Source organism: Entelurus aequoreus, linkage group LG02 (genome assembly GCF_033978785.1).
Source record: "Entelurus aequoreus isolate RoL-2023_Sb linkage group LG02, RoL_Eaeq_v1.1, whole genome shotgun sequence".
NCBI lineage: Eukaryota > Metazoa > Chordata > Actinopteri > Syngnathiformes > Syngnathidae > Entelurus > Entelurus aequoreus.
In genome coordinates, this window is record NC_084732.1 from 18517516 (window position 1) to 18538854 (window position 21339).

General features: G+C 40.1%; 1 protein-coding gene across 1 annotated transcript in view; it reads left to right on the top strand.

Moving 5' to 3' along the window:
• tent4b (terminal nucleotidyltransferase 4B) overlaps positions 1–19500 on the top strand; it is a 69781-nt gene extending 50281 nt beyond the window's left edge. The window contains exons 3-12 of the mRNA XM_062023512.1: positions 284–330; positions 461–581; positions 1001–1108; positions 2951–3079; positions 3167–3380; positions 3448–3574; positions 11525–11628; positions 11692–11918; positions 11992–12141; positions 18859–19500. Coding sequence (XP_061879496.1) covers positions 284–330; positions 461–581; positions 1001–1108; positions 2951–3079; positions 3167–3380; positions 3448–3574; positions 11525–11628; positions 11692–11918; positions 11992–12141; positions 18859–19026 — 1395 coding nt within the window. The 3' untranslated portion in view covers positions 19027–19500. The remainder of the gene's footprint in view (positions 1–283; positions 331–460; positions 582–1000; positions 1109–2950; positions 3080–3166; positions 3381–3447; positions 3575–11524; positions 11629–11691; positions 11919–11991; positions 12142–18858) is intronic.
• Positions 19501–21339: the final 1839 nt, after the last annotated feature.

Below are 21339 nucleotides of genomic sequence, written 5' to 3' on the forward strand. Positions count from 1 at the left end.
GGCTTGTCACGTCGTCATCCTCAGCGCATCAGGCTGTGAGTGTTTGTGCAGCTCCGTGAACAGGTTTTTCTCCACGTGATTGTAGGGAAATTAAAGCGACCCAGGCACAGTTTTGTGATTCATCTTTGTTCACGCCCCAGAACTATTGACACGTTGTGGAATTTCAGCCCAAACAATCACAACGGCATGATAATAAGTGTATCATGTTTCTGCTGTATTTGCATGATTGAGGCTATTGTGATTGGCGCCACAAAGTGGGTAATTATGTGTCATCTTCGTCTAGGTGCAGGTGTTTGGAAGCTTCAGCACTGGTCTCTATTTGCCAACAAGGTGAGTCACCAGGGTTCCCCAAACCCTATTAGATATAGAAAAAGGCCACTGTTGTGAAATGCATTTGTTGCCATGGCGTTATTGCTTTTTTTATGCACCCTATCCCTCTCTCCGTTTTGTCCTTCTTCAGTGATATCGACTTGGTGGTATTTGGGAAGTGGGAAACGCTTCCGCTGTGGACACTGGAAGAGGCTCTGCGCAAGAGGAACGTTGCAGACGAGAACTCCATCAAAGTTCTGGATAAAGCCACGGTGAGCTGCTTGGAGATTCCCCACATTAAGCAACAACTAAACCATCTCTGGGAATATCAGTCGACATGGAATACTCAAAGATTGATGGCTTTTTCCTGCTTAAGCGGTCACAGAACGTTCAGTCTCTGTATTTTAAAACCGCACAGTTTTCTTGCACTGTGACGGGTGAATCGAGTATCAGATTCACTGGGGAGGAACTTGTTGTGCATGTTATGATCGATGACCGGAGGGATTCGAGTACCTGATTGACTTCAGTAAGTGACTCATAAGAACTCGAGTCGGGAAAAGGAATTGAGTTTTCCATCGCTACTGCAGCCTTCTATGGTTACTTATTAGCGCTCTGTTTTGTCAGAAATGGGCAAGTTTTGTGTCGGTGGCCATTCATTTTGGCTCTGAGCATATTTATCTTGTGTTCCCAGGTTCCCATAATTAAACTGACCGACTCCTTCACGGAGGTCAAGGTGGACATCAGCTTCAACATAAAGAACGGTGTCAAAGCTGCGCGCCTCATCAAGGAATTCAAAGAGGTATATAAGCTGTCGCTTTGAGGGGTGCGAATCGTTTTACATTTAACGATTCCGATTTATAAGGTGACAATTTGATTCATAATCGATTTTCGATTCAAACTAATTTTCTCAATGTATCATTTGGTATAATGAAGGAAAAAAACTTTTTCAAAACAGGGTACAGGTTAGAAAAGCTCCCACTGGTTGCATGGAGATGGCCTAAAATTATCTTTTTAAAATAGATTATTTTATAAAGATAAAAAAATAGGTGGGATTTTTTTTGTTATTATTTATAGATTTAGAATTGACGAATAGGAATCGTGATTCTGCTCGTCCCTTTTATTTAGAGTCCCACATTATTTGATCCAAAGTCTCAATATAACCTTATAATAGGTACAATAGTGCATTGGATGTTCCTTCAAAATGTGTAAATGGATCAAGCTGCTTTTAGCAAGGTCTACTGGGAACATGCAGTTTAATTATTGAGGTGACACAAACATTTGCAACACTCGCATAGCAATGTGAGCTGCAGTGCTAATATCACACTCACATTTTAACACTAACATCATGCTTGGTTAGCCTATTAGCTGAAGGAAAATAAAGTAGTCAAACTTAAATGGGAATTCTGCCTATAATTCACATCCTTAAGTGAGAAATTGTTTTTTTTTGTGCAATCTCAAGAAAGAACTGCTAGAAAGAGGCGATTATCAATGCAGGTAATTGGATGTCCTCTATTTCCATCCATAAAGACTTTGAAAACAAACTCCCAACAGCGCTCCATTTACATGTCGTGACGTGTAAATTAACTAAGCTATAGCAACATCGTTATTGTAAGAGCTAACGCAGAGGAACTACTTTTACGAACACAGCTCCTTGCTCACTCAGAGGTAAGCGGACTTATAGAACGTTATTGCTAGATTTTGATTCATGTTTCGCGCTTGTAAAGTAGACGTTTGTGCCCATAATCCGAGAAGTTGGTCAACTTTGAAATTCAACTTAGACACGAAAACATTGCTAAAAGAAGATGCATAAGATGCTTGTTTCATCCCAGCATTTTTTACCTGAGGTGTGAGAATTATGCTGAATTACTCATCTAAACAGGGAGCACAAACAAGTCTTGTGCTGAAAGATATAAACAGCCCAACAGTGGGAATCCCAGTGAGAGCAGACATTGGTAGTAACTGTTTAGTTATGTTCTTATTTTGTTAGTAGCACTGCTACAAAACTTTGTATATTTAGGCTCAAAAACATAAGGTTTTGGATCCCCATTTGTCCCAAAGTAATCGTTGTTACACAAAAAATCTCACAAATGTCATAATTAGTGGTAGTAGTTTGTGAAATCAATGCTCCAAAGAAAGAAGTTACGGCAATGCTCAAAATGACCAAAATAACCAAAATGTAAATATTAAATGTTATCATTAATGTGTCTGTTACTACATTACATATATACTTACAACATGAATGTACAATGTTGTGGGAGGTTTTTGGATATTTTTTCAAGGCTTTTATAGGCGGAATATATTCTATCCCCATTACCTGCATTGTTAGCCGCCTCTTGCTAGCGTTTTTTTACGACTTAGAATGCACTGCAAATAGAAATATACGTGTTTTTGTGTCGCATAAGGACTGTGAATGACAGGCGAACGTTTAAAAAAGTGCAGTTCCCCTTTAAAGCTTGTCTAATAGTTGGCAGAGCTTTATTTTAAGATATGTAGCGAAGCCTGTGTTTAGAAACGGTAGCGTGTCCATGAGGAAGGACGGTTTTTTGTTTATAGCGTCAGAAGACACTGAGCTTCAAATCAGGCTTGAGGGACACCCCTGACAACATCAACTGTAACATCTCTCCTCATGTCCTCACCTCAGAAATACCCTGTGCTGCCTTACCTGGTCCTCGTGCTCAAGCAGTTCTTGCTGCAAAGGGACCTCAACGAAGTATTCACCGGTGGAATTGGCTCCTACAGTCTGTTCCTCATGGCCGTGAGCTTCCTGCAGGTCAGTTACACCTCTTCATGTGATCCGTCGGACCCCCCTTTCACCTTCCTGTCATAAACATGTAGCGTGGTACGTTCCCATGCACAGCTTCACTTTAGGGCAGACGTGTGCCAGCCAAACATGAACCTCGGCGTGCTGCTGATCGAATTCTTTGAGCTCTACGGCCGTCATTTTAACTACATGAAAACGGGCATCCGGATAAAAGACGGCGGTTGCTACGTTGCCAAAGACGACGTTCAGAAGAACATGATGGACGGCTACAGGCCTTCCATGCTGTACATTGAGGACCCACTGCAGCCAGGTAAAACCTATGGATGACAACTGGTCCTTTTTTAAAAAGCGTAACGCTTTGTCACTTGTCTTGTCAGACAACGACGTCGGCCGCAGTTCGTACGGTGCCATGCAGGTGAAGCAGGCGTTTGACTACGCCTATGTGGTGCTCAACCACGCCGTGTCGCCTATTGCCAAATACTACCCCAACAATGATACCGAGAGGTAAGAAACTCTTTGTGGGCTTCTCTCAATTGCAGATTTTCTAGTATTTTTGCTTTAAACTGAGCATTTTCAAGCATAAAAATGACTGAACGAACTGGAAATATCAATACTAAAGTGGTATTGGCCACGAGATAAGACCAAACCAATCAGAGCGTGCTGTTCAATACCGTGGCCACTAGGGATTGACGATATGGCATACATGCCAACCTTGAGACCTCCGAATTCGGGAAATGGGGGTGGAGGGTATATATTTTCAAGTATTTCTTATATATATATATATATATATATATGTATATATATATATGTATATGTATATATATATATATATATATATATATATATATATATATATATATATATATATATATATATATATATGAATGAGTATATCCGTTCGGCCACCGTGTTCAAAGGAGAAGTCTGATCTCAAAATTTGCAGGCAGCATACCCCTTCCCTTCGAGCTGTCCTGGATGAACTGAAATTATTTTTTCAAATCATTTAGGAACTTGCAAGCGTACTTCTTCTGACTCGTCGTCGCCATGTCTCTTCTTCGTTCTTCTGCTTCGTCTCTGTTATGTTTTTGGACATTACTACTTTCCGTAGTTTTGAAGCAATGCATGATGGGAATCCGGATGTTGTGTGTCAGTGTAATAACGTGCCGGCTGGAATAAACACACGCTGAGAAATAGCTCAGTGCCTGCCTACTTTATGGGTTATAGATAAACCTATGGATAACGGAGACATACATAATAGTCTCCTTTTCAGGTGAGAGAGGACGCCCCCAATATTGTTGTCCGGGTGGAAATCGGGAGAAATTCGGGAGAATGGTTGCCCCGGGAGATTTTCGGGAGGGGCACTGAAATTCGGGAGTCTCCTGGGAAAATCGGGAGGGTTGGCAAGTATGCGATATGACCTAAAGATATACTGTATATCACAATATATTACTTGGTATATAAAAGATAATAGAAACATTTCAAAACAGGTTACAAAGGCTCCTGATTTAGCTGCTGACATATGCAGTAACATGTTGCATCATTTCCAGTTGTATTATTAATTAATACTCTATTTGCTAATTTACTGTTAATATCTGGTTATTATCTGTTGTAACATGGTACTATATACACTTCTGTTAAAATGCAATAGGCACTTATTCTTTGTTTGGATACTTTACATTAGTTTTGGGCGATACCAGAAATGTGGGTATTGATACTGACACTTCAAATCATTAAATGATCATTAAATGAATAAGGCTGCAACATAACAAAATGTAGGAAAATTGAAGCGCTGTGAATACTTTCTGGATGCACTGTAGCAAGAATGTGTCATCAACATGTATTATCCCAATATAACGATTGTATAAAATGTACATACTTTAATCGTATATTGTTTATATCACGCAACCCTAGTGGCCACTAATTGGCTCATCCTCAAGCAGCATTCAGTCTCCCACAGGTGACGATGTGGCTTTTATTTCATGTCTATTAATAAATCCTACTTTGCATGAATTAGTTTACCGCGGTCAGGCCCAAAACCAATTAAGCGCGATAAACAAGGGTTTACTGTACTTATTATTTGCTGTACAAATTTACCAGTTACGTACACAACTAATCCCATTGAAAAAATATCTGTCCACCTCAAGAAAGCTGAATATAACTTCAGTGAAGAGTCAGGCCTGTGTAGGAATTTTCAAGTTGTAATGTACGTCTCGGGTGTCAGTTGGACTCGTCACGGCAGTGTCGGCTTACCTTCTCTGTTTCCCGCGGCAACCAAACAGCCTGTTATGATTTGATTGATTGATGATGAACATTCTTTTTCACCAAAAATAAGGTTGTGTCATCTTTCATTGTCAGTCTACTTTTACACTGAGCGCATACAAATGAGTACGAATGGCGACACAATGTTGAATATTATTCATCATAACTCTGTTTTATCAATCAATCAATCAATCAATCAATGTTTATTTATATAGCCCTAAATCACAAGTGTCTCAAAGGGCTGCACAAGCCACAACGACATCCTCCGTACAGAGCCCACATTTTATAGACCAAGGTTGTGGACTCCTAGGAGTTGGTATGCAGTGTCCTTTCCAAGTACCGTATTTTCCGCACTATAGGGTGCACCGGATTATAAGGCACACTTTCAATGAATAGACTATTTTAAAACGTTGTTCATATGTAAGGCGCACCGCATTATAAGGCGCAAAGAATAGACGCTACAGTAGAGGCTGGGGTTGCGAGACCTGTTGTGGCTCAATATTGGTCCATACATAAGGCGCACCGGATTATAAGGCGCACTGTCAGCTTTTGAGAAAATTTGAGGTTTTTTAGGTGCGCCTTACGGTGCGAAAAAATACGGTAAACATTAGGGTTGTCCCGATATAACTTTTTTCACTGCCGATACGATACCGACGTTGGAGTCTTAAGTAGAGGCCGATACTGATATATTATTTTGTAGTGTGGAACGTTAGAAAAGGCTTGATTAAGTGAAATGACTCAAAAACAGAGAACAATGTTACATATTAAAGACACTAACCTATTTAATATTAACTGTCTAGAATGGACTTAAGCTGTCTTTAATTTGAAGTGGAGTGCTAATTGTTTCTTTGGCGACACTTACTTACCACTATTTAACCCTTGTGTGGTGTTCGGGTCTGTGGGACCCGTTTTCGATTTTTATCAAAAGAAAAATTATACAATTAATTAATTTTTCAAACTGAGACTCACTGGCTTTGGCTCATTTTCTGTGAAGAACATATATCAGAATACATATTTAATGAACACACATCATACACCCCCCCTACACATTTCTATTACATATAAGATGTCCACACACACACACACACACACACACACACACACACACACACACACACACACACACACACACACACACACACACACACACACACACACCACACACAGCAGGCCTAGACGGGGAGGACATAGTGTAGGTACACAGAACATCAGAGGGTCAAATGTGCGACAAAATGAGTGCAAAAAGTGTTGACAAACAATGTTGCAACCATTGTGTGGGAAGCGCAGGTGCAGAAACACAAAAGAAGAATCCCTGTGGGATGCAGAAACTGGCAGAGAAATTTCCATGCAACGTTCATATTGTTGTTACTCAGCCAGTGTCTGTGGGTCTTAGGCTTAGACTTACTTTTTATTGTCGTTCAAATTTGAACTTTACAGTACAGATAAAAACGAAATTTCGTTGCATTAGCTGGTAGGCAGTGCAGGATAAAAAAGCAATAAGGTGCAGATGTACACTACCGTTCAAAAGTTTGGGGTCACATATAAATGTCCTTATTTTTGAAGGAAAAGCACTGTACTTTTCAATGAAGATAACTTTAAACTAGTCTTAACTTTAAAGAAATACACTCTATACATTGCTAATGTGGTAAATGACTATTCTAGCTGCAGATGTCTGGTTTTTGGTGCAATATCTACTTAGGTGTATAGAGGCCCATTTCCAGCAACTATCACTCCAGTGTTCTAATGGTACAATGTGTTTGCTCATTGGCTCAGAAGGCTAATTGATGATTAGAAAACCCTTGTGCAATCATGTTCACACATCTGAAAACAGTTTAGCTCGTTACAGAAGCTACAAAACTGACCTTCCTTTGAGCAGATTGAGTTTCTGGAGCATCACATTTGTGGGGTCAATTAAACGCTCAAAATGGCCAGAAAAAGAGAAATTTCATCTGAAACTCGACAGTCTATTCTTGTTCTTAGAAATGAAGGCTATTCCACAAAATTGTTTGGGTGACCCCAAACTTTTGAACGGTAGTGTAAATAAATAGATTACTGTAAAGATAAATATATTGCACTTTTGCATATGCATCCACGTTTATGGATGTATGTTATATTGTCTTTATATTCCAGCGAGTTCATCCATTTTTGGGGGGAATTGAGGGGATTATTATGATGCGTTCAAGAGTCTTACAGCCTGAGGGAAGAAGCTGTTACAGAACCTGGAGGTTCTGCTACAGAGGCTGTGGACCTCTTTCTAGAGTCCAGCAGTGAAAACAGTCCTTGGTGGGGGTGGGGAGGCTTTTTGCGATCTCCTGGATAGGAGGAAGAGGAATCCTGATGATCTTTTCCGCCGTCCTCACCACTCTCTGGAGAGACTTCCAGTCTGAGGCACTGCAGGCTCCAGTCCAGACAGAGAAGCTGTTGGTCAGCAGGCTCTCTATAGTGCCTCTGTAGAATGTGGTGAGAATGGGGGGAGGGAGTTGTGCTCTTTTCATCCCACGCAAAAAGTGCATGCGCTGCTGAGCTCTTTTTACAAGAGCTCCGGTGGGTAGGGACCAGGTCATATTGTCAGTTATCTGCACCCCCGGAACTTGGTGCTGCTTACCATCTCCACCGCTGTGCCATTGATGAAGAGTGGAGCGTGGTTGGACTGGTGCTTCCTGAAGTCGACAATGATCTCCTTGGTCTTGTCGATGTTCAGGACCAGGTTGTTGGTTCTGCACCAGTCAACCAGATGTTTCACCTTCTCCCTGTAGTCCATGTCGTTGTTGTCACGGATGAGGCCCACTACTGTCGTGTTGTCCGCATACTTCACAATGTGGTTAGCAGTGGACCTGGCGCAGCAGTCATGGGTCATCAACATGAACAGCAGCAGACTCAGGACGCAGCCCTGGGGGTCGCCGGTGCTCAGGGAGATGGCACTGGAGGTGTTGTTGCCCACTCTCACAGACTGGGGTCTGTCTGTGAGGAAGTCAAGCAGCCAGTTGCAAAGGGGGGTACTGAATCCAAGGGGGGCCAGTTTGCTCACCAAGTGCTGCAGGAGGATGGTGTTGAATGCTGAGCTGAAGTCCAGAAACAACATCCGCACGTGTGTGTCCTTTCCTTCCAGATGTGCTAAGCTCAGGTGGAGTGCAGAGGAGATGGCGTCCTCTGTGGAGCGGTTAGGGCGAAAAGCAAACTGGTATGGGTCGAATGTGGGGGGAAGTCTGGAGACAATGTATTCCTTTACCAGCCTCTCGAAGCACTTCATTACAGATGTTTTTTGGGATAAGTCAGTATTTTAACATAAAAATGTTTGATTGTGAGGCATTAAAAGCCACAAAATGCAACAGGTCCATCAGACCCACGAACACTGGCTGAGTAACAACAATATGAACACCACACAAGGGTTAAGTTAAGCTCATGTGTCAGTAAGCTGAATGACACGTTTGTTACTGCATACTTTCCAATACACTTCTATTTTGGATACTTATGTGCAAGTAATATGCAGCTATGATTATATGACGAAATGAGTTGTTTTAGCCTGTTAAATTGATCAATCAGAGATATCCTCTGATGTAACTAAGGCAACATCCGTCGCTAAAGTCTGCAATCTAAAACGGCTCATTTGGAGTCCAAGAGAAGCAATGAACAATTGGCAGTCATGTTGTTGTTATGATAGAATACACCGTATCTTCTGGACCATAGGGTGCACCAGTTTATAAGGCGAACTGCTGATGAGCGCGTCTATTCAGGTAATTTTCACACAAAAGGCGCCCCGGATTATAAGGCGTATTAAAGGGGTCATATTATCTTCAAGCCGCTTTGTGAACGTCTCTTCAGGATGCGCTGTTTAGTGGGCGGTCTTATTTACGTGGCTCTACTTTGAAAGCCTCTTTTCCTCGCCATCTTTGTTGCACCAGTAGTTGTTAGCACTTTCATAGCGAGTTTACTGACAGATATAAGTTAGAACTGTATGCTATTTTATATTAGAAATGGCAACAGCGGAGGATGAATGTCCCATAACAAGAGGATAGAGAAAAAGAAGGAGCTTATTGACTACGGCGTGGACAACAATGGCGGACAAGCGCAAATATTCAGGACTTATGCAGATCCCTAATACTCATTAGCAGATACTATTAGGTAAGAACAGTTGGTTTTGCATAATATTGCAAAACAAAACGCCAGATAACATTTTTTTGGCGTCTTGTGTTTTCAATGAAACATCAAAAGTTTTGGTGTTGCTCGTTTACCGGTTCTTGCTAGCGCATACTTGCCAACCTTTTATTTATTTATTTAATCTTGAGACCTCCAATTCCGGTAGGTGGGGGGTGGAGGCCGGGGCCGTGGTTGGGGGCGGGGGCGTGGTAAAGAGGGGAGGAGTATATTTACAGCTAGAATTCACCAACTCGAGTATTTCATATGTATTTCATATATATATATATATATGTATGAAATACTTGACTTTCAGTGAATTCTAGCTATATATATATATATATATATATATATATATATTTTTAATTTATTTTTTTATTTTTTTAATTTTTATTATACATATAAATAAAATAAATACTTGAATTTCAGTGTTCCGGAGGCTATCCAGTAGATGGCAGTATTGTCCTGTTTAAGAGTGTCACAACATTGCTGTTTACGGCAGACAAACTGCTTTACGGTAGACGAAAACGTGACTGCTGTTGTTGTGTGTTGTTACCGCGCTGGGAGGACGTTAATGAAACTGCCTAACAATAAACCCACATAAGAAACCAAGAACTCGCCCTCGATCATTCTACAGTTATAACGTGATTGGGCAGGCACGCTGTTTATATCGTGGGAAAGCGGACGTGAAAACAGACTGTCGCCGCTGTCCCCACTCAGGTCCGCATGGAGCTGGAGGGGGCGTGGCCTCCAGCTCCGGCTGAATTCCGGGAGATTTTCGGGACAAAATTTCTTCCGGGAGGTTTTCGGGAGAGGCGCTGAATTCCGGGAGTCTCCCGGAAAATCCGGGAGGGTTGGCAAGTATGTGCTAGCGTTTATCAGTCAACCTGCAGTGCACACATACAGTATATTTTATGTGTGACTGCCATGTAATGGTCACACTTCTCATTCATATCAAATAAAATTGCTTCGAGGTTGGTAAGCACAACCAGAATTAATCCGTACATTAGGCGCACCGGGTTATAAGTTGTCGATGTTTGAGAAAATGAAAACTTTAAGTGCGCCTCATAGTCTGACAAATATAGTTCATTCAATTGGGACGGTATGGCGTGGGGGGTAGGGCAGCCGTGCCAGAAACTTGAGGATTGCAGGTTCGCTCCCCGCCTCTTGCCATCCAAATCACTGCCGTTGTGTCCTTGGGCAGGACACTTCACCATTGCCCCCAATGTCGCTCACACTGGTGAATGAATGATAGGTGGTGGTCGGAGGGGCCGTAAGCGCAAACTGGCAACCACGCTTCCGTCAGTCTACCCCAAGGCAGCTGTGGCTATAAATGTAGCTTACCACCACCAGATGGGAATGTGGAGTGAATGTGAAGCGCTTTGAGTGTCTAAAAAAGCGCTCTATAAATCTAATCCATTATTATTATTATTAATGATAGCTACCAATAACTGTCCTAAGCTAGTTACATCCTAGAAGCCGTAAGAGGCCAAAAATAGCGCTTAAAATACATTGGAAAGTTAGCGCCCCCTAGGCATCTGTGTAAATGCTGCAAACAGCCTCTTTAAATTAGGCCAAAAAACATGTAGCATTTGCTTAAATAATTAAATAAATCAGCGTTTGAAGAGCGATATAATGAACAACAGTACTGTTTTTTTGTTTTTTTTGCTGAAATCAGTCTGGGACATCCATAATAAACATGTATTTATTTGTGGTTTGGAAAGGTTTTGACGGCATACTTGGCCTTCTTCCTGTTTACTCTTTTGTTTGTTGTTAATTTCTACAGTAGGAAACTAGTCGTGCCCCTGCTCGGCTTTTGTCTTTTTCTCCAAGACGCAACAATGCAAATATACAACATTGCTGATAAGAGTCATGTGGTACAGATCAATCAAACGCCAACTCAATATCCACATGTCACAGCAATTTTTAAACAATGAAGCGTCAGTAGATGTTTGCTGAAGTGAGGAGTGTAAGGAAAGACACCCCCCCCCCCAAAAAAAAAGCTTATCGTTAACATTTGCAGTGTAAACACTGATGTTCCCTTTTGCTCTTTCCTCTCAGCATTCTTGGCCGGATCATCCGCGTGACTCAGGAAGTGGACGAGTACAGAGGCTGGATCCGAAAGAACTGGGGGAGCCCGTCTCAGAACGACCTGCCGCTCAACAGTGAGGGCTCACGCTGACCTCGTCATCAAGCAGAACTTGAACATTTGCTTCCTTTTTCCGCAGGAAATGACGTGACGCTGTTCAAGTCCCAGCAGCTGGACAAATGCAACAACAACAACGTCCTGGTCCTGGACGAGGACGACGAGGACGATGTCGTCGTCGTCCTGCCGTCGGCCCCCAACAGCAAGACTTCGTCCAACACTTCCTCGCCGTCTCCTTCCCTGCGCTCCTCGCCTTCCTCTTCGCCGCTGTCGCCCTCCTCCACGACGTCCTCCAGCTCGAGTGACGCGGTCAGTCCTCGGCCGCGGCCCCCGCTAACACCGCCGGTGTGACGCCGAGTCCTGATATTCTTGTGTTCCGCAGGACTCTGACGGTACGCCGTGCAAGACGGCCAAGCAGCAGTCCGGCAGGGCCGCCAGCGCCCACAGAGAAAAGTCGGCAGTCACGGCCGCCAATCACAGAACGCAGAACCGCACAAGCAGCACTCCAACTGGAGGCAACAAGGGAGGAAAGGTGTGTGCTTGCCTCCCACACACGCACAAAACACTTTATAGTACAAAACAACACTTAATAATACAGTCATCATTCCTATTATTATGAAAAAAAGAGACCCAAAGGGATCATTTCGATGAAAAATCAGTCAGTTCATGTTGACAAGTGTCGCAATATTGTTGTTAAGAGTAGTTGAAACAATACAGTTATCCCTCGTTTATATGCTGTAATTGGTTCTGGACATGACCTTGACAAATTCATTATAAATCCAATATTTTCATAGCTAGAGCATAAAAACCCTGTTTACAACGGTCTACATACATGTTTCAACATTATGAGAATCCTCTAGACATGAAACAACACCCTTTAGTTTACCTTTACACTCTTTTAATCTAATGTACAGTAGTAATGCTGCATGAGGCTCAGCCAATCAGTGGCCAAGATATTGAATAGCGTGCTCTGATTGGTTATATCTGATCTCATGGCCAATACTACTGTAATATAAATTTTTTTTGTTTATTTAATAATTTTTATGCTTGACAATGCTTGATTTTGGACCACAAAATTGTAGAATATACTTTCAAAAATTTTTGAAATATCCCCAAAAATCCTCAATGTGGTGAAACGGCAATATTTGAAGCACTGTGTGGAAAGTGACGACTGTACATTAAAAACATCACTTGTTAATATTATTATTACTATGTACAATTTATTTTTTAAATAAATAATAATACAAACTTACCTATATACAAATATTCTATTTGTCAAAAAACAAATCATTTATTAAAATGTATATATATGTTAAAAGAAATATTGTATGTGAAAAAAGTAAATAAAAAAATATTAATTATTTTTCATGAGAGAAATATTAAATTTCAGATGAGTAATGAAAATGCACTATTGTACATTCAAACAAATGTATGTGAAAAAAAACATGACTAAAAATACCTTCTGTTATTATTATTATTAAAGTAAAATATTAAAATAATAGAAAGTGAAATGTATCAATTTTATAAATACAAATGTTAAATTTCTCGAGCAATTATAGGTAATATAATACTGTATGTTTAAATGTATGCGAAATTGTACAATACTTCTTTTCTCGAGCGATTTATATTTAGTTGAATACATTTTTTAGAATTAATTGTGAAAAGTTTAAATATTGAATAAACGTCATCCAGTTATTATATTAGACTCACTGTTGAAGCGATCTGAAGGTGTGGCTGTCTTGCCGTTTTTTCTAATCTCTGCACAGCGTCTTTCTGAGAAGGAATGTGACGTCACCGCGTGCATTCCAGAGCGCGCCGCAGCAGCAGGTGATCGTGATGATGGCGATCAGCCAATTCCTACAGACTTTGTTTAAATTTGCTACACCAGTCAGTTTGTTGTGTGTGGGCATGTCTTGCCACAATTGAATTATTAGGTAATCCTAATGCGTCGTCGCCAACGATGGACAAAGAATTGGAACCCTCATTGACCTGGCTTCTGATACGAACTATACGTATAACGCATAAAGCTGCAAGCAGGCTAACTCTTCGAAGTGAAAACATCACTCTACTGTTCCATGGTTTTGGAGGGATGAAGGTGTCTGCGGCAACCAAGAGTTAGCACTCCAGTGGGTACCTTCTAGTCACATCAACTGATCTGCTATTGTGTGGACACGATTGCAGAAGTGCACAAGGATGTTCCAGCCAATAAGCTGCAAAAATATTTTCCCAGATTTCCTTCTCAAATACCTTATTTGGCCCAAAGAAATACAACTCCTGATCAACCACGAAGAAGATCACTTGGTGCCCCAGAAAGTCCGTTCCATCGGTGTCCTTGTGGGGGGGGGGGGGGGGGGTGGCCCGCTTGTCAAGACCATTGGAGGCACGCATCCAAGCCTCTTTGAGGAAGTCACCTTAACGGCCCACTCGTCAAAGACTCATTGTGTAAGATCAATGAGAATGGCAGCAGTGAGGAACTTACCCACGAAGGCCTGGTTTCCTGTCAGTCTCCTGACCATCCCAAAACACAGTACAGTATACCCACCAGTAGCAGAAGACGTTTCAGCTGGTGGAAATGGGAAAGCATTGATTGGAGCTGCCTCCATACCATAATGTGGGGATGTCGCTGCGGGAATTGCCAACCAAGAGAAAAACAAATGACGCTGAAGAGAGGGAACTGGAGATGGGGAGAAATGGCCTGACATACCGTATGTGACTAGAGATGACCACAATGCAGAACCACAATGGCATGCCAAATATCCATGGACTGAAGATCTGGCTTCACTCCCAAACAACAAGAACACAGTTCAAGTAACATTCCTCAGAACAGAGAAACAACTGTCAAGGACACCTCAATGGAAAGCGGCCTACGCTTCTGAAGTCCATGAAAAGGTTGATCGCAAGGCTGCAGTGAAACTGTCCAAAGACATTCTACAAAGCTGGACCAGGCCAGTGTGGTACATAAGCCACTTGATCGCACTAAACCTGCACTCCTTCTCTACCCCAGTAAGAATTGTGTGGAACAGCAGCTATAGGTGCCGAGGTCTAAACCTGAAGGACATACTTATCAAAGGTACTGATGTCCTACTGAGGTTCCGAGCTGGTGTCTATGCTTCTCTTGGTGACATCCGCAAGATGTACAACTCTGTCTGGCTGGAAGAGATAGAGGTTCACCTGCACGGATTCCTTTGGTGTTACGCTGAAGATGCCGAATTCGAAGATTTTGCCGTAACAAGAAGACAATTCCATTGAAGACAAATCCTCTGGTTGCATAGCCCAAGTCGCCATGAGAGAGACCGCTAACTTACCTCAATTTCACTTGGAAGAAGAGAGATGTGTGCTGGAAGAAGATACATATGTTGATGACATACTGACCTCTCATAACGACCTCAACCAGCTGAAGCGGCTCACAGCGTTAGGTCTACTCTGATTAAAGTGGAAGGATACAACTAAGAGCTGAGCAAATGGAGCCCAAGACCGTGGTCCTTCCAAACCAGCTCATTGCAAATGACAACAAAGCACTTGGTTCAGGTTAGTCCATTGAAGATGACAAATTCTATGTCATGGTCGCAGTGAACTTATCATAGAAGAGGAAAAAGATGTGTCTTGGTCAGCACCTGCTTAGAGAGGAAGGGAGAAGGCAAACCTCAGATCCACTCACCAGGAGAGAACTGTCAAGCCAAGTCTCTGGCTTGTTTTATCCACTTGGGCTCGTGGCTCCTGCAAAACAAACGGGAGCAACCCTGGTCAGAAGAGCTTTTCAAGAAGCCAAAGTAAAGCATCGCTTAGGAGAGGACACATGGGATGCCGCCTCATCTGAAAGGCTCCGAGAAGACGCCATTAAGCTTCTAAAATAATATGCTGACCTGAGCAAACTCAGATTCACCAAACCCCTGCTCAAGACCTGACTGCAGCGAGCACGGCGCCGTGTGAGGCTCATCGCAGCGAAATCCAAGCTGACCGCACTCGACCACAAAAGCCAAGCTGTGAAGGCGGAGATGTGCGGAGCCGTCTTTGCAGCCCAGCTAATAAAAACTACTACCAGAAACACTGCTGAACCCATGTCAAAAAGTGGTCCCACCTCGTCGACAGCCAAACCGTCTTATGTAAGATACAGCGTAAAAATGATAGCTATCTTCGCAAACTGAATTGGCGAGATCCAAAGCAGCACTGATGTCCAAGACTGGTGGTGGATTCCAGGGTCAGAAAGCATTGCGGATATCGTCACCAGTGGAGCCAGTCCTGACGCCCTAACTGAGGATTCCGAGTGGCACTCAGGTCCAAAACTCAACTTTCTGAAAAAGAGTGGACCCAGAGGACCACCTGCAGTCTGGTGGATGAAAAGCGCTTCAGTCAGAAGGCTGCTCGGGGCTATAGAATGGATCTGGAGAGAAATTCTTGTGGGTCAACAATAAAGGAAAAGAAAAGTGGGAGGCAGTACCTTCATCAGGTATCCTCACAGTTGCCAAGAGAAAAGTTGTCTTCCCAGATTTACCTGGCTTCCCGAACACCACAACAGACTGACTGGTGGACTCCTTGTTTGTGGCGGCAGAGTCCACAAACAAGTTAAAAATGTTTTTATTTACTGAATTTTGTTTGTCACCTCATTTCATTAATTTAACTGCTTTTTCAACAAATTCAACTGTGGAAAAAAGGCGATAAAGAAGTGAGAGTGAAGTACTGTGTCTAGTCCAAGTCCCTTGTCAAGTCACAAGTACACTTGGCACTCATACTGTAATATGTACACATTTTAAAAAAAACAAATATCAAATGGCACTTGATTATGCATTTCTATATATGATTATGAATGTAAAAAAATACATACACTACCGTTCAAAAGTTTGGGGTCACCCAAACAATTTTGTGAAATAGCCTTCATCTCTAAGAACAAGAATAGACTGTCGAGTTTCAGATGAAAGTTCTCTTTTTCTGGCCATTTTGAGCGTTTAATTGACCCCACAAATGTGATGCTCCAGAAACTCAATCTGCTCAAAGGAAGGTCAGTTTTGTAGCTTCTGTAACGAGCTAAACGTTTTCAGATGTGTGAACATGATTGCACAAGGGTTTTCTAATCACCAATTAGCCTTCTGAGCCAATGAGCAAACACATTGTACCATTAGAACACTGGAGTGATAGTTGCTGGAAATGGGCTTCTATACACCTATGTAGATATTGCACCAAAAACCAGACATTTGCAGCTAGAATAGTCATTTACCAAATTAGCAATGTATAGAGTGTATTTCTTTAAAGTTAAGACTAGTTTAAAGTTATCTTCATTGAAAAGTACAGTGCTTTTCCTTCAAAAATAAGGATATTTCAATGTGACCCCAAACTTTTGAACGGTAGTGTATGTTTATATTAATAACAAGTAGGAGATGCTGTTAAATGCTTTAAAATGTAATATCGGAAATTATCGGTATCTGTTTCAAGAAGTAAAATTAATGACTTTTTAAAACGCCGCTGTACGGAGCGGTACATATCTGGTAAAACACGGACGTAGGGCATACTTGCCAACCCTCACGATTTTCCCGGGAGACTCCCGAATTGTTTTTGATTGATTGATTGAAACTGGTATTAGTAGATTGCACAGTACAGTACATATTCCGTACAATTGACCACTAAATGGTAACACCCGAATAAGTTTTGTCCACGTTAATCAATTCATGGTAAAGTTACATTTTTTAATGCAACCAGCGGGGCATCACAACAAAATTAGGCGTAATAATGTGTTAATTCCACGACTGTATGTATCAGAATTAAGAGTTAATTAAGAGTTGGACAATATCGGATATCGGCAAAAAAGCCATTATCGGACATCTCTAATAACAAGTATTGTTTAGAATTCCATCCATCCATTCATTCATCCATCCATCCATTTTCTACCGCTTGTCCCTTTTAGTGTTGATATACATAAACTTAAACCAGGGTTCTCAAACTGGGCTCCATCTTGATTAAAGTACAGTCGCGTATTTTCCTACATTCAAACACAGTGTTACTATTCAAACTGTGTTTAATGTTACAGTGACCATAACTATTTAATATGCTTGTTAAATAAAACGTCTGCCTCGTTTGTTTCAATGTTGACACAAAAGTTGCCATGCAGGCTGTTTTTTTTTCTTTTGTCTTTCTTTCTTTTTCTTTTTTTGCCATTGCTCAAAAAAAAAAAATAATGAGAAAAAATCCATGTTATAATGTATTATTTTCAGGGCTCCAATTACATCAAATATTTCACTTTAAAATGTTTTATGTGGTAAATATTGCATAGATTGTGTAGTAGCCATATAAAAACATCAAAGTTTTCTTTGACAAAAGCGCATAAAACAAACAAAATAATAGTTCCAGCATAAAATCGACAGATTTATCTGAAGTTGATCTCGTAACTTAAGTGTTGAAAGTAAAAGAAAAACCTAATAAAAATGTATCACTTTATGAGTGGGGCACTTTTTGGATCCCAAATATATTTAGTGATTTTTTATTAATCTTTCCACTGTGATTACTCAAAAATATGAAAGAATTAAAATCAATGGTGTCCTGCATTATTGATCTTTTAGGGCTCTAATTACTAAATACTGCATATTTCAGTTTTACTATAAAAAAAAACTAAGTTGTTTTTGACAGAAAAGCCATAAAACATTTTTTTTAATTTGTAATACTTTATATCCACTTGAAGTTGATATAGAGATTTACTGTAAGCGTTAAATAATTAAAAAATAATAATAATCTGACTTATTTTTAACATTTTAATGACTGAGACCCTTTATGGTCTAAAGGTAAAATAAATAAAAAATGCATATATTTTGTTATGGTTTGAAAATGAAAAATATCAAAATGGCCCCCACATGCTTTAATTTTTCCGTGTGCGTCCCTCAGTGGAAAAAGTTTGGACACCCCTGACTTAGGCCTACCACGCTACTGTATTTTTAATGTTGGTACTTGGAGAGCCAAGTTTTTTTCTGAGGTGGTACTTGGTGAAGAACCACTGATCTAAACTATTAGATGAATGTACATCAATTCTAAAAACACCAGGTTGAGTATGCATGAACATTTCTCTTAAACTATTCAAATGAATGACATATTTCCAAAAGACAAGTGAGAAACATAATTGAACGTGTTGAATATGATTTTATAGGCGTACTGATGACAGGCACTCATGATTGGAATGGATCCAGTTACTGTTGTTGCAATTAAAAACGACATAATTGTCGATCCAAGCGGACTGAAGATGATTTTTTTGTGTCCTTACTGATATTAGGCAAGGATACCTCGTCCGCAGCACAAGGGTGGCCATCAGGGTCAGCAGAGCTCCTCGTCCTCCTCCAACAACAACAAGAGTCATCCCAGCAACAAGCCGCACCACCAAGGCAACGGCAAGAAGAGGAAAAACGCGCGGGATTCCGCACAAGAGGAGCTGTGCAGATAGGGGGACGTTAATAACCCCCTTGCCCCTCTTCCTGTCTCCATTCAAGCTGGGGAAGGTGGATAGGAACTAAGATGGATGATTAGACGCTCATTTGGCTTCCTCCTCTTTTTTCTTCGTCTCCTCCGACTGCCAGCAGCGCCCTCTTGCATTATTCTTATCATCATCATAAACATGCCTCTTGCGCCTCCTGCTGTACAGGAATGGAAGGAGCACACAATAGGACCTCCCTCTCTGTTGGAAATGACATTTAAAAAAACAAACAAAAAAACTTTCTACAAAAAGATACACGAAAAAACGGAACTGCTTCAAATGTATAAAAAAAAAAAAAAAGTTCTGAGATTTTTAATGATGCCGTTTGTAGGGTGGCGACTCACAAATGCGTGAGGTGTAACTTATGCATGATTTTTTTTTTTTTTTTTTTGTCCGAACAGATCATAGAAAAATTTCTACTGGAACAGAAAAACTTTTTTTTTTTACACAACAAAAAAAAAAAATCAATGGACGCGGGTGGTCTCGTTGCCATGCCAACACAAATCATCATCAGCATCTTTTACTTACGTTTTTTTCTCTTTGTGCGTGTAACCTCAAATGTGTATTGTTATTATTGTTAGGCTTTCCTTGTAGACCACACGATGGGAGTTTGGAGGCTTTACAAATGGAGTTTTTATTGAGATAATGACAAAAAGTAACAATATAATGATGGGATGTTTGATAATAAATCCAGCAAACGAGGAAAATCATTTGTATTTGTTAAATGTATTTATTTTTTTATTAATTATATGAAGATAGTATGGCTATAAATATATATATACATATGACAAACTTTTTGAGGCTATACCTTTACATAATAAGATGCCTGGGGGGGGGACAAAAGCTTAATCAGGTACAACAAAAAACGAATCCAACTTTATAATTATTATTTTTTTGTTCTTATTGGCAGTGACCAAGTTACAAGTCGTGTGAGGATTTGTTTTAAATACGTGGCTGGTCTACTTTAAAAGGGAGTTTTAATAAGTTCAAGAAAAAGAAAAAAAAATGCAATGCAGTACACCATTTGACCTACAGGTGGCGACATTACCCCATATTGAATCCACATCTTGAGGGCTTGACAACTGCATTTCACTGATTGTGTTTTTTTCTCCTTCTTTGGTTTCAAATCCTAAATTATAAGGACCTGATGGCTTCCTGGAGGGGTTGTACCAACCAAAGCACATCTCAAACCTCCTGTTATTCATACTACAGCCAGCAAATGCTTCACATTTCCGTATTAAGCATCCTCTTTCAACAGTGATGCAGCCCATTTATCCACGTGACTCACCGCCATGTTTATATTAGTTCAAATGCACTTGTTTTTGTGGTACAAACCAACATCCCACTTTTTGATTGGGTTTGAAGTTGGAACTATTCACTGTCTCGATGGAGTCAAGCCGTGTAAAAAAATCTGAATGTCCGAATACTGAAACCTTTCTTAACGGCGGGAAAGTTTCCTCGAGTCAACTGTATCATCTCTGCTGCTTTTCACAAATTCATGCAATAAAAAAAACAGTTCAGTCATTTAGTGTGATGTTTTCTTTACGTCATATGATTTAAACAAATGCCCAAAAGTGGCGAAAATTAAAAAAAAAAAAATTTTTTCCCCAAATAATACCTTGATGATTATTAACAATTGTTTTTTGAATGTTTACATATAATGTATTATTTAAATAAATTAAATGTGTTAATTCACCATGCCAAACATGTTTTTGTTTTATTTTTGTCCCTACTAATATATTAAAATGACTATATAATGAAAAATACCAAAGTGTATTTTCTTATTAGTATTACTTTTATTTGTATTAACATTTAGTCATGTTTATTGTTATCATACAGTATATTGTATTTTTATATACATATCTGTATTCATATATGTACATTTTTATTTTATAGCAATATATTAAAATTATATAATGAAAAACTATATAATTGACTATAGAAAATATACTTTTTTCATATAAGTAGTATTACTTTATTTTTTATTAACATTTTATCATGTTATGTTTAATTGTATATACGTATATATATCTGTGTGTTTGTATATATACTGTATATATATATACATATATATGTATGTATGTGTGTGTGTATACACACACATGTATACATATATATATATATACACATATATATGCACACACACACATATACATAAACATATTTATACGTATATATATATATATGTGTGTGCGTGTATATACATATGTATACGTATGTATGTGTGTGTATATATATACACACATATATACATATATTATATACACACATATATATATATAT